The following is a 15178-nucleotide window of genomic DNA, read 5'->3' on the forward strand; positions in this document are numbered from 1 at the left end:
CCGACACATGCTGCAGAGAAAGAAACTTTACACCCACTTTCCTTTCAGTTCTCTCACAGGTGTAATTTACTAAAGCAGTGTAAACAATAATTATATAACTAACAATGAGTCATTAACCACACAAATTAGCAATGAATATTATTACACAAGTGTAACTCAGATACAGCCATTATTACTACAACACACTCTGAACACACATTAATATCTGAAACCATACAATTATTACTACCATATACAATGGAAAATACAAAAAAGCACCTTGGCAAAACCATATTTTTTGGGCATGTACCATGGTTTACCATGGATCTTTAAGTACTTCCTAGGTGAAAAAAGTAGACTTCCAAAATGCTAAATTTTCTCGCACTAATTTTGTACTTAATATACTAAAAATTATTCTTTATTACTTCTTAAGATAACCTTAAACACATCTAAGTGTACTCAACTGTGCTATTTTGAGACACCATGAATACGAACTAAAATGTAGTTTTAACATACTATATCTGTATTAAAAAAAATGCATCAGATGGGTTCAAGTGTACTACAAGTGGTAACTAAATAAATGTTTTAATACAGTGATAGTTATAAAGTAAAATTCCACCAGACCGCCTTCCGTATTCAACAATTACGCTTATTTCATAAGTTGAACACGGAAGGCATAGGACGTAGCCTAGGCATTTTGAACTGCGAAAAGCATTACACTTTCTTCGTAAGTTGAATACGGAAGGCGGTCTGGCGGAAGCTAGTTATTTTACTTTATAACATGTTAAATATGGATATTTTTCTTATACAAACGCATCGCTTCGCTTCAGAAGGCCTTTATTAACCCCCTGGAGCCGTGTGGAGTACGGATGATGGATGAATGTACTTTTTTGAGCTTCAAACAGGCGGTTTCCATTCACTGCCATTATAAAGCTTGGGAGCATCAGGGTGATTATTAATGTAACTCCGATTGTATTCGTCTGAAAGAAGAAAGTCATATACACCTAGGATGGCTTGAGGGTGAGTAAATCATAGGGTAATTTTCATTTTAAAGTGAACTAATCCTAAGTCTAAACAAGGTGGCCACTTATTATATAAGTCATGTATTTTTTATAGCCCAAAACAAATGCCTCTTTAGTCATGAGAGGGCTTTGATGACACAACATGTGGAAAAAAAGTGTCCCTGTGCATATTACTTGTTTAGAACATGATTCAATGCTTTCCCTATTAAGGGAACTGACAGCATTTAAAAACAACTGTTTAGCAAGTTGTTTTCCTAAGAAAGTGCCTGTGAAAATGCAAACTGGAAATGTACAAATGAAAACTAAAAAGCTAACGGTTGCCCAGCATCTGCGTTTGTGCGGTTTCTAAGTTTCACAACACATTCTGTGTAAAGCGTGAAATTCCCTCCACCCCGGTGTCTCGATGGCAGGGTTAGCACTTAGCAGGTGGGAAAACCCATTATAGCCAGCTGGGTGAACAAGAGGGGGAAGGCTTTAAGAGCAATACCACAAACGAGAAATGAGTGCTGCTAAATTGGGTAAAACATTGTCTGAGCTACAGTTCAGATGGTGAATAGGCCATTGTATTGCACCAAATATCCATATGCATCCTGTACACGTACATTGAATAAGACCAGCATCTGTCCAGAAGGACTACATAAATTCAGATTCTGACCTCTGACCCTGAATTACTCACATTCCAGTTAGCTCATGAAAAGCACACTAACATGGTTGATCTGTGTTACAAGCATGGTTGTTCATTCATATTCAAAACAGAACAGACAATATTTGTTGTTCTCTTTACACTGGCATGTTTGTAATATTTAAAGTAAACACATTTTTATGATAAATACTCTCTCCTATATCAGCTTGACTTGCAAAGACAACTAAAAGCCAATGATGATGGGAAAACATTTGTTTCGCTGAGCATCCCAACCAGCCTGAATGCAACAGAAATTACACTTAATGACCCTGGAATAACTTTGATTTTGTGTAAACATCCACCAGCAGGCAATACCAAATATGAAGCAATACTGCTCTGGTTCATGTCTTTCCATAACATCCACAAACTCCTTAAGGCTATCAGAGATTCACTCTCAAACCAACAACAATGAGGCAGTCCTGGTATAAATATTCTAACGCTAGACCACAAAAGAAAGCAGAAAAGTTACATCATGTCCACTGTGAGACAAGCAGTTTAGAAAAGTCAAGACAGTCTTTTCATTATTTCCTTGTGAGAACAAAGTAATGTTTTGAGTAGCCATTTCTCTGGAACATCTAGATCCCACACTTGAAGTGAGGGCCTGTCAACTAAAGTAATGAAAACAACCGCCTTCAGATTCCTGCTATTAGCCCACTTTTTAATTTGACTAAACATGTATTTTTAAAAAGGCTACAGTAGACCATGCAGTCACGATTCTACTGAAACGTGTAATAATGTTTCCGTGCCCACATTTTGACAAGGGAGGAGTTTGTTTATCAGTGCTGATTAATGAACAGGATTGAAGAGAACAAGCAAGGAGGAGAGGAAAAGCTGATAAGACATTATTATTAATATAGCAATGTGTACTAATGCACTTTTCAGCACTGACACATCACTTTAATAAAGGGAGATAGGAACAGAAAAACATATGTCAGGATCAGAGAAATGACTCTCACTCCCCCTCACATGCTCAATGGGTCTAACTTGGGTAAAAACGGAAACATCCTTTACTAAAAATAATCCAATTCAGCTTCACCTCTGACCTTTATGATGTCACCAAGGTTCTGGGAAAAGGATAAATGGATCACAGCTGAGAATTTGGCCCCAGTCTCAAATAAAAACATTTCTATCCCATCTAGCAATGCTCTTTTCTATTAAGTTTCTGTGAGGTGTCCTTCAGAATTGGGTATAAGATCTGTGCCAATACAGGGCATATTGCTCTGCAGTCTGCACGCAACATTAGCTAACAGCTATGTTTCCATCTAAAGTTGCGAATTTAAGGTTATGTGCAAAATTGGAATATTGCACAAAACATTTGCAAATAAAGCACCGTTTTAAAATCGTCACTTCCTTATAAACTGTCGCCAAATATCACTAAGAAAATTGTAAGTTGCTGCAGTAGGAGAAACCACTGTGGATCTTTTTTGCACATATAATAAATTACTTGCGCCTCAGAGCACGCAGCCAAAACAATAAGCGATGTCATGTTACCTTGCTCTGGGAGGCGGATGCCTGCTGTTTGGGAATGCAATCATGTAAGAGTTCTGGGAGGTAATTGTACTGAACCACTTTGACAACAGACTCAGGCATTTCAAAATAACAAAAACAACCGATTAGTTCAGTTATGTATTCCCATCACACAGTCACATGACTTTTTTGATGCGCATCGAGGAATTTATTCAGTAAATTTTTCCATCGTAGTTTATGCACGTTTTGTTATCGGATAAAAAAATATTATCTGCCTCGGAGCGCATGTTTTTTTATGCACTTCTTTAGAATTTATGCGCATCTTGTTTCCATCCTTGGCGTTTTTATGCAATATCCCAAAATGTGCATAAAAATGGATGGAAACATAGCTACTTACATGTATATCAGGACATGTACATATATTTTAGCAATAACAACAGCCATTTATATCATTTATATTTTGTGGCTTATCAAGATCAAGTAGTTTTAAATTCAGTCTTGTGATATTATGTGCAAAAGATAACTGAATAAGTGTTTTTATGTTTCTATTTAAAACTCAAACAACATGTGATTCTGTATTTCTCAAAAAGGCATTTCAGGAGGTCTTACTCACTAATGGCTGATTTGCTATAACACAAAAACAGCCAGGGGAGAGGAAATGAAACCATTGTTATGAAACTGCAAGGCTAATGCGTTTCGGAAGAATGTAAATCCGTTCCAAAGTCAATTTTTTCGCACAATGCCAAAGTAAAATTAGACAGTATAAACATGTTTTTTTCCCCATTCAGATCACAATATCAAACTTTTTTACTGCAAAATTGTACATTTTGTAATACAAATCAGTGTTTTTCCAACTGTAGTGAAACACAAAATTCAGTAACTAGTAATCAGTGCAGACATGGGATCATTGGAGAGCTCAAATTCTTTAAAACTTTCTTCAAAGCCTCAAAGCCTAAAATGCCCATAATGGATCAAAAGTGATCTCGGCAGGGTTGTTTTTTTTTGTTGTTGTTTTTTTTTTATGCATGCAGATTTGCATGTTTCCAAAACATCAGAAACATGGAACTTTTATGGTTCAGAGGAACCAAATTATGAGATCTGTGTGGGTGGCATTCGTGCGTGGAACAATTTTTGGTAAATGGAAGAAATGTCATGTTATAATTATGGCACAATGGTAACTTGGAAGGTTCTCAATCAATTTTAGATGGGTTTTATTTGTTCAATGTTGACGTAAATACACATACTTTTCTCAAGCTTATGAACAGAATCAACTTTATTTACAACAAAAAAGAAAAGATGGAATAGATTAATTTAATTTAGAAAGAACCTTTAGATGACATATACATACAAAACTGGTGATTAAGAAATATTAAAATCAATATATATTATACAATCAATATATAAATTTTTACAAGCAAACTTCTGGGCTGGATAACTTTAGCTTCACCGGTTAAACCAACATTAGCACAAAATGAGACTTAAATAAAACATTATAAAAATGGAATTTCTGTCATTAATTACTCACCCTCATGTCATTTCACACCCGTAAGACCTTCATTACACAAATTAAGATATTTTTGATGAAATCTGAAGAACCACACATAGGCAGCAACATCATTGCACCTTTTGAGGTCCAGAAAGGTAGTAAAAACATCGTTAAAATAGTCAACGTGACTACAGTGGTTCAACCTTAATATTATGAAGCAACAAGAATACTTTTTGTGCACAAAAACAAAACAAAAATAACGACTTTATTTAACAATTTGAACTGTTGTTATATGCAGCTGACGCAGTGAATGCAGTGCAGAGCTTCCGTGTTTAAGTCCAAACGCCGGTTCAGTATTGGCCTGGGTTCTACCCTCTGATTTCATCACAAATATCTTAATTTGTGTTCCAAAGATGAACGTAGGTCTTACAGGTTTGGGACGACATGAGGGTGAGGACAGAAATTTCATTTTTGGGTGAACAAACGCTTTAAGGCACATTTATCCCCAACCGTGCGTCTCAGTCCAACTCCTACTGTATCAAATGAGTATTAAATATAATAATATGTATTATTTTAAAGTGAGAAAAATGAACTGGGTTTGCTCTCTGACAGTTGTCACTCACAAGCTGTCTCAAACAATTATAGCATAAAAATGGATCACAACAAATTAAAGCGTTTAACTACAGCTAAAATGAATATGAATATCTCATACAAATATTAAAACACAAATGTGAAGGTTTAAATTAATTTATTCTTTTGTTCAAATAATTATTCTCGCACAGGCCATATTCAGCCTGTGGCTTGTATCTTTGCTGCTCTAGTGTTTTTGTGAATGTATTACATTAGCAATAATCATGTTAGCCAATAAAAATCTGTTAGTCGCACTAGTCTGATTTAAGAGTCACAACACTTTTAGCCTAACAATTAACAATAAAAAAAAAGAAATTAAAGACTTTAGTTTAGTGTCTAGAACTTCAAACCTCAATTAAGTTGTTTTCTTTTCTGTTGGTCTCTCTTGCTCCCTCTTCCTCTCATTCTTCTACTCCTCTCCTATCTCAGTACATCTCATTCTTCTGCTCTTTTCCTGTTGCTCTCTCAGCAGCAAGCATACCAAGGCGAGGGTCATTACATGGGGAAGTAACACCTTAAAACTCTAAGGACCCTGACTGTTGTACACACACTTTCTCTAGTATGTGTGTGCTCATGGACATAACAGGCTTGTAAAACATAATAACTGGCCAGGGAACAGAGAAAATTGGTTACATAACTAAGGAGAGAATGAAGTCTCTGGTGAGGCAAAAGCTTCAATGTCCTGAAATGTTTACAAATGGATAAAGCAAACGGCATACAAAGTCACTTCTGTACACATGTGCCCACACACACACACACCACAGACATGAGAATGTTGTGCACAAACACAATCATAAGTGAGGTTCAGTGTGGCTTTCCGCTCTCATTGTGGGCAACTGGTATCTTAACCATGTATGAGAAGGAATATATATGAGCATGTGAAAGATAGCAGGAAGAGCGAAAAAAACATGAGATTGAGAAGATATAAAGGCAAGACAATTGATTATAATGTGAACTAGGATCTTGTTATAGTCAGTTATTTTTATACTTGTATAAAATTATACAATATAAAATTAAAAAGGCGTCAACAATGTGTTTTCTAAAGACACATTAGACTGGTTTCCTTCATTGTCTTTTGCAAGTAAGAAAGTATTAAAACATCTCTTACTCAAACTCTGATTAAAGCAGAAAAAAACAAGCACGCAAATTTATTTCTATGAATCAGTACATCTCCATCAAACTATTCTCAAAAACACTTGCAACTACTGTACAGTCACTGGAATAATTCATATGCGTGTATACTTTCACCTGTGCCACACTTGAGGCCATGACGAAAAGATTATAGATATAGAAAGACGGATCACTCCTATTACCTCAATATGGAGGAATAAGTCCCACCTTCTAAGTAAAAAGAGCCAATCGCTGATTTGTAAAGTCATTGTGCCACTGCAGCTGCCGTTCGAAGCTCTGGTTCCCACAGACCCTTTTAGTGCCATCGTCACAATTACATCACGGGGTTAGCTGGAGGCAAAACAAAGGGAAACCTGGAGGCAGCCAATACAAACCACCAGCTAGTTTGCATTCACACTTATAGTTCGGTTCGTTTGGCCCAGACCAAAAAAAAAAAAAAAACAACAACAACATTTAGTCCTGGTCCGATTAGCGTTCAGATTGGCAATTTTATCACAGAACCAAAAGATAAAGGAATAGGGATACGTTTACAATCTGATTGGTTGGATTTTATGATGTATTACCTATTTGAGACAGAACTTACCGAACATCCAAAACAACGCTGCGTGCTGGGATTAATGCACTTATTGTGTGTGCATAGCCTGCATATGATGGTATTTTGGCCAGCTGGGAACTCGTGAAGAGCTTATAAAATGTGTAAAAGAGTCAAAACAGCGGCGGAGATCCCTCTGTCACACACACAAATTATCTGCTGCGTGGAGATGCGTGTCTGATGTCTGTGATGGGCAAACTTGTGACTATGATGAGAAAAACCGTTATGCGTGAGGATTCTGTCCTTTTTAGAGTCTCATCTTCCTGTTTTTGGTTTGTTTACATGTCTTTGGTACGTGTTGCATTCATACAGCATTCAAACTACACCAAAGTTCATTTGGAAGCAGTCTGGGTCTGCTTGTTTGGTGCGCACCAGGGTTCGGATGGCAGCGTTCGCACGTTCAAATGAACCGCGCTAACAGAGCAATCGCACCAGGGTTCGTTTTAATCGAACCAAACATGCCAAGTGTGAACGCACCCTAAAATGTCACCTTGTTGTGTTGTTAGGTGACAGAATTGATGGAGTACAGGCTCGAATTTGAAATTTTAATGCATTTTGCCAGACACACACACACACAAACAAAAAAGAAAATAAAAAAAAGACAACAGTTGTGGTTAAACACAATAAATGAGCAGACTGGACAGAAACCATCAAAAATGCTTGCGTTTGCAGCGTACACTTCATATCAGGTAAGGTTGAATAAACTACTGTGTTTTGTTGGTATGGATTATGGTCTAAAGATTTTCCATGCATGCCAGAAATTGGGGGGAGGTCAAGTGATTTCTCACAATTTAACGCAGTTTTAACGCACAAGTTAGCCAACTTTGTTTGGCAACTGCTAGCTAACAACCAGAGACTAAACAAAGGAAACTGTTTGTGTTGTCCCCCTTTCTATAATTGCCATAAGTGCAGTGAAGGTAAACCTGTCAGATTGTCTGTCCATTGAGTGAGCGTACTGGATTTGCTCCAGTCATTTGTTGCGCCCCAAATGACGCACTATACACTATGCACTTATATACTATGTACTTATGCACTATGTACTCATCCATGTAATGTGTGAATTTTATATGGTTGTTTTGTCATTAAACATCAGAGTCAGATAGACCCTACCCCTCCGCAAGGTAATTAAAGCTGCGACAGTTGTGTGCATTAAGTGTCAAACATTCCACACTTTGTTTTTTTCCGTTAATTTAGTGCATCATCCGGGTATTTAAAGTGCACTTTTTCTTTTAGGAATTTTCTGTGTAAATGCACTACTCGCACCTTTTGTACTTAAAAACATCATAGAATAGTGCATAAGTACATGAATTGGGATGCACCTATTGTTAAAAAACAAGCTAACAAAACTTGCTAGTTTGCGTTAGTGAAATGGTCTGGGGAATCGTTCTGCCTCCACATAAGCTCCGCTCCGCCCACAAAAAACATCACAATGTTTAATAACTGAAAAGGGGTTTATAGAAACCCGAGACTTGCGCTTAGAACTGCACATGCACATTGGCTGGTCTTGCCTGAAAATTTTTTATTTGAGCATAAGAAACAACATTTATGGGACAGTTCATGTCAGATTTTGTTGCTGATTTGAAAAATGTTATTTTATAATGAGTTTGGCAAGCAGGTTGAGATATCAGGATTCCACCATTCAAATAGATAGGACTAGGACTTGGTTTTGGATACCCGAAATTGCTGCCCGGAGGCATCGCAAATATGGCCGCCAAGTGAAAAGACTTTCCTTGAAAGGGACTTTGCCATAAACCAACTACAACATGATGGCATCTGTGCAAATGCTTATTGTAAACAATAAAAAAGAAACAGGAAAATTGCAAAAATTCCTTTATATATATATATATATTTTTTTTTTTTTTTTTTTTTTTTTAAAGGGCACGTGGCAAGCTTGTACTCAATGGATAACTACATCAAAATACTTAATTATCACCAAATCTAAGTTGCTGTCCTTCCTTCCACCACTGCTGCTCTACCCTGAGGGTACTATCTGTAACTTTATGAAAACTATACTACCTTTTTTTTTTGGGTGCAAAATGTTACACCCGAATGTACATCACAATATGGAATAAAAGATATGTTGCTACTTCAAAAACATCACAACTACTGAGAGATCATGACTGCATTTGAGAGTTACATGTAGGGGAGGCCAGTGAGTGTTGTTTGACCAAGTAGAAATGAGCTATGTTGGGAAACCACTATCATACATCCCTCAAAGTAACGTTATTAGCCATATGACTATGTAAAATTATTATTATTATTATTAATTGATCATGTTAATAGATGTAAATTTATCATATAAATCAATAAAATAACCAATAAATTTGTTTAATTTTGATATCAATGCCAATCTTTTCATCTACAGGTTTAAAAAAAAAAAAAAAAAACTTCATGACTAATCAGACAGGGAACTTGAGGGAAGGTTGCAACACTTTTTAATTAAGTTGTACTAGAAGCACAAAACGGATGTATTTGCCATAGTCGTCAATGACTAACACATTCACAGTCTATGTTGCCAATACATTAATGAACAAAATGTAAACGGTCCAATGGCCATGTTGCAAAAAAAACAATCTTTGTACTTGATGTTAATTTACACTGTTTGGGGATAAGTAGCACATTTTATATAGGCATACACTAACCCATCCTGGTCCTTGACCAAAGCACTACTTTAACATGTGGTAATCAGATTAACATTAATAACAGTCTGAAAACCTTCCAGCTTGTGGACTAGCCTAATTAATTTATCATTGTGCTGACGCTTATCCAAAGTGACAAACACTTTTTAATGAAAAAGCCCACTGGACACTGGGAGTTACTTGCTAAAGCACACAGTGGTACTAGCTCACGGATCAATTCCTGCCATATTTAAACACACAACCTTTTGGTTACTTACTTGCCCATAACTAATAGGTTGTAGTCAGAGGCACAATGTAAATATTTGATTATGCAAAAGTTAGTATACATCAAAGCTGCAATAATGTGTTCAGAAGGTGTTAGTGCTTGCTTCTCTCTTCATTTATTTCACACTGGGCCAACAGTCACGGGAACACATTCAAACAGTGGCTCTTGGGTTTCTCTCAGCTTGAGACCTCTGGGAGTCAGAGGTCCATGGGCCGATCCGTAATCCTTCTTTGGTTACGGAGGATTCATACTGGAGCTTTGTGGTGTACCTGAACATATCACACTAATTAGATGCAAAATATGAATTCCTTAAAGGAAGTGCTTTAATTCTTCAAAGCAGCACACAGGGGGATGGATCCGAAGGGCCAACACTATAAACTACATTCCTCACATTCTTTTGATTCATTCAATTCCTTGGCTCAAAACTCACAATCCAAATGTCCCACACACAGAACACAAATGTAGTTTTACGTGGCCACAGGCAGGAGGTTCAGTGTGCTCAGACATTCAAACAATGTTAGTAGTTTGCAGAGCTGAAACTCTAATGAGCTTGTGGTCTTCGGCTAAATGGTGCTGTGACATTTGTTTATTGCAGCTGGTTTAAATGAGGATGATCTAGTCTGGTCTGCAGGGTATATGGTGAGGAAATACTCCTTTCCGACAGATGAGTAATACGCGTCTGAAATACCACAGCAACAAGGTCCTACCAACCCTGATGAGTGTGACTATATTAAGCAAAGCTTTAAAACTCTGTGGGCTCTGATTACGACAAAACGGAGCATAGATGTGGAACAAAACAGTAAGTCCTTTGACTTTGTTTTGGTTACATACTAAAGGGACACCGCAACTCCCCAAAAAAATAAGTAGAACTGGAGCTCTTGGCGCCTTTAAACAAGCTGGTCTAAAATAAACAATGTGTCCAACGTCTGAGCCCACTATGTGATGGAGACACTGTTTCATTTAGACATTTTAAGTCAACTGTGTATAAAAATGTCTATGACTACTTATACAACTGAATCTGATTTACAATGTCTAAATGCAACAATTAAGTCAGCTTGAGTTGTATAAACTGTTTCCTTGAGATGTTTAAGTCAGCTTGTGGTGTATAAATCGTTACAGAAACCATTTTCTTGCTGTTTAAACCGAATAACACATTTTAAGTCAGTTTGAGTTGTATAAAACGTTTTCTTGAGACGTTGTAATTTAGCTAGAGTTGTATGAATCGTTGTCTTGAGACATTTTGGCCCGGTTTCACAGACAGGGCTTAGATTAAGCCAGGATTCGGCCTTAGATTAATTAGGACATTTAAGTAGCTTTTTTAAATGTGCCTTAAAAAAAAAAAAAAAAAAAAAAAAAACTTACTTTTGTGCATCTTGAGACAAAACAGTGGCACTGATATAATTTAAGATTTATCAGTACAAGTTGCTTTCAGTTTAGACAGCTCAAACATACATTTTAGTCTGGGACTAGCTTAAGCCTTGTCTGTGAAACCAGGGGTTTAAGTCAGCTTAACTTAAACTGTTTCTAAACTATTTTATAGTTGTATGAAACAGTCTACTGAAATGTTGTAATTCAGCTTGAGTGGAATAAACTGTTTCATTAAGGCGTTTTAAGTTAGCTTGAGTTGTATAAACCTTTGTCTTGATACGTTTTAAGTCTACTTGAGTGGGTAAACGCTTTCATAGAGAGAATTTACGTCAGCTTAAGTTGTGTAAACTCTTTCCTAGAAAACGGTTTATACAACTCAAGATGACTCAAATTATCTACATTGTATAAATCGATTTTCAGTCGGTTTAAGTAACCCGTTTAAACGTTGTAATCCAGCTTGAGTTGTATAAACCCTTGTCTTCATAACCTTCTAAGTCAGTCTGAGTTGTATACATTGCTTTTAAACAGTCTACGGTTTCCCAAAAAAAATGACATTTCGGCTGTTGTGTAGCACAAAGTAATTAAACAATCACACACACAGGCTATGTGTAGGCAGCATTAATACAGTTGTCCCTTACCTGTTGCGTCCTGTCGGCAGGATTCTTCATGATCGCGTGCCGAAAACTATTGTCCACATATGACGCCATTCTGTCCGCGTGCATTCACATGTAACAAAAGATCTCCTTTATTAAACCTTGTACATTTCCCCTAACGCTTCCGACTCCTTTTAAGCAGAGCCGTCATTTGTATAACCCCATACGTTCTCTAAAACACAAAAATATCTCGAAGTGGGCCAGTTTCCGAGCCCCGGGCTGGAGTTGTATTCAAACCACGGGTAACGGTAGATCCTCACAGCGGCGTACGGGGGGTAACGTTAAATATTTACACCGTTAAAAGTTTATGGCGTTCGATAATATCTTTCCAAAGAGAGCGTATAAACGACAGTGTAACAGAATCACGTTTTCGACGAGTAACATCTCTGAAACAACTACACAGCAACTAACACGTCCATGAACGTCTGAGCATTGTCTTGTGTCCGGATAGAGGCTCGCGGATATACAGGCGTAAGCTCCGTTGTTTCGGGGTAGCTGTTCATCACTCCGCCTATGGCAAGTCTCTTCGGTCGTGTCAAAGGGGAAAGCCGACACTAAACGTCCGATATTCCAAGTTGGAGAAGTTTAACAAAAGTGATTTGCGTCCATAGCGACTGTGCAAAGAACACCGGACAGACGGGCGGGGTGAAACTGGACCGGTGACAACGCAGTGATTCACAAAAGTTGAAGCAAGACATTAAATGGCGACTTCTAGCACACCCAGTGGACAAATAAGTTCAGACAAACTTTGAGGTAGATCTGTGATAATGGAGCACTGCGGACTCATGTTATTAAACCCGAAAACGTCTCATTTTTCCTACTTAGAAATAAACTTTAAATCTAAAGGTGTATATTTAAAAGCTTCCTTAATTGTTTTTATTTGTAACATTTTTCATTAAAAAAATCGATTAAAAATGAGAGTTAAAACTAAAGACAATTGATCTAACTAGTTATATAAATATCTTATTTGGAGCAATTATAACAATCAAAACATGACATTTACCTATTTTAACAAAATATCCTCCTGGGACCCAGGAATAGACTTTTGTCCTCTGTAGTATATATATATATATATATAGGATATTATATTTTAGTGATTTTTTTCTGACATCATACATGTCACATGTGTTTTAAGTCTGGATGTCCTGTAAAAAGCACATTCAGGGCTTTGCAGAGGTTTCGTCATGACAATAACAAGTTCTTGTTCTTTAAATATGACTGAAATTGAAAAATTAGCACTCTTATGGAAATATGATAATATTTTGTAATTATCATTTAAATCGGATTAATTTTCAAATTGTTTGTTATAAATCAACATCTCAGGAAAATGTTATGGGTTAAAATGTTATGATTTCATACATGACCTCCGTAGAGGACTACAGGACTTAAATCATGTTTATCAGGCATTTTAGGAGATACAAGTGAATAGGGAAAGATCAATATTCCTATCAATTATTAGATATTATTATGAAAATGTTGCCAATTATTACTTCCATTACACTTCTTTTTTCATTGCATGTTGCTCCAAGAACACATTAATATGCAAATTAAATACAGTGTATATACATTGTACTGTGGGAAAACCGATGTATGGCCATTTTACCCACATATTGCATAAAGTAAAAGGTATATCACTTAATTCCATTATATCTTTCATAACATAGTTGAGAATCATCTTTTATACAAAGTTTGGTTAAAAACAATCCTGAAGCCTAAAAATTGATTGGTGATTTAAAAAAAAAAAAAAAAAAAAATCCAATTTTTTTGCCTATACATGTCATTTCATGCCATTTTATTTTTTAAACAACTTAGTCCTGGTGTCCACCACAGAGGATATAGCATAACATATAAAATATAATTTTTCAAAAACATTCTTTTTTCATTTGTTTCTTATGCTCTAAACAATATAATGACGTGAAAAAATACTAAATTCAAAAACTTTTTTTTCTGGGTCTCAGGAGGATATAAGAGCACAACGAAATATGTTGTACAGCAAGCAACAAATGGGTTTTTATCCAGGCTATTATTCATCTATGATGATGATAATTATTATTATTATTATTATTATTATTATTATTATTATTATTATTATTATTATTATTATTATTATTAAAGGGTTAGTTCACCCAAAAATTATGTCATTAATGACTCACTCTCATGTCATTCCAAACCCGTAAGACCTCTGTTCACCTTTGGAACACAGTTTAAGATATTTTAGATTTAGTCCGAGAGCTTTCTGTCCCTCCATTGAAAATGTATGTACGGTATACTGTCCATGTCCAGAAAGGTAATAAAAACATCATCAAAGTAGTCCATACTTTTTGTTCACAGAAAGAGTATATACTTTTAGGGCGTAGTATAAGTAACGTTAGGCGAATTGGGACGCAGCAGCGGAGTCGTGAACGCAGATTGACAACAGACCCGGAAGAGAATACAATGCTGAATAAAGTCGTAGTTTTAGTTATTTTTGGACCAAAATGTATTTTCAATGCTTCAAAATGTCGCGGATGTCCTAATCGCCAAAAACAACCACGGTGACGTAAAAGTGCATTACCAACGCCATTTTCAATGGAGGGACAGAAAGCTCTCGGACTAAATCTAAAATATCTTAAACTGTGTTCCGAAGATGAACAGAGGTCTTACGGGTTTGGAACGACATGAGGGTGAGTCATTAATGACATAATTTTCATTTTTGGGTGAACTAACCCTTTAAGTATGCCTACTGAGCACTGCTAGACAATTTAGTCAGATGTGAACATTCTAAGCAATATGCTTAAATTTTCACTGAAGCTATAATTAGGAAAGTGTTTCTAACTAATTTACCGATATGACATTTTACTAAGAATTTAAGAGAGTTTTATAGAAGTGAAAACTGTTAACCAGTGTGTGTTGTGCCAGCTGACAGATTTTCACAAGCTTCTGATTGCCCACTACCAAAAACAACCAGCAGGTTGAGCTAGATTACTGTGCATTGACAGACACTAGTGTTAGAGGGTGTCCCTAGAAGTCTATGAGGGAACTGTAGAAGGTTCTGTCACTCTACAATCCATCACGCTATTTAAGGTCACAAATCTCTGGCTTTTTGGTAGTACCTATATCTAAATCTACTAAAAGAGGCAGAGCGTTTTTGCATTTTGATCCTAAACTCTGGAATATCCTGATAATGTTCAAGGCTCAGACACACTCTCCCAGTTTAAAGATTCTAGATTACACATAATGCACTTCATAACTTTATACTCCAGTTATATCAGATCAAATACACAT

At 36.4% G+C, this 15178-nt stretch overlaps 1 protein-coding gene across 4 annotated transcripts in view; it reads right to left on the bottom strand.

Moving 5' to 3' along the window:
- Positions 1-12606, bottom strand: part of rapgef2a (Rap guanine nucleotide exchange factor 2a) — a 45623-nt gene extending 33017 nt beyond the window's left edge. For 3 of the 4 annotated variants that reach the window (XM_048197598.1, XM_048197599.1, XM_048197597.1), the window contains exon 1: positions 11900-12606. In XM_048197598.1, the coding sequence (XP_048053555.1) occupies positions 11900-11983 (84 nt within the window). In that variant the 5' untranslated portion in view covers positions 11984-12606. The remainder of the gene's footprint in view (positions 1-11899) is intronic. The other variant, XM_048197600.1, reaches the window with a different exon arrangement.
- Positions 12607-15178: the final 2572 nt, after the last annotated feature.

Source organism: Megalobrama amblycephala, linkage group LG7 (assembly GCF_018812025.1).
Source record: "Megalobrama amblycephala isolate DHTTF-2021 linkage group LG7, ASM1881202v1, whole genome shotgun sequence".
NCBI classification, from domain to species: Eukaryota; Metazoa; Chordata; class Actinopteri; order Cypriniformes; family Xenocyprididae; genus Megalobrama; species Megalobrama amblycephala.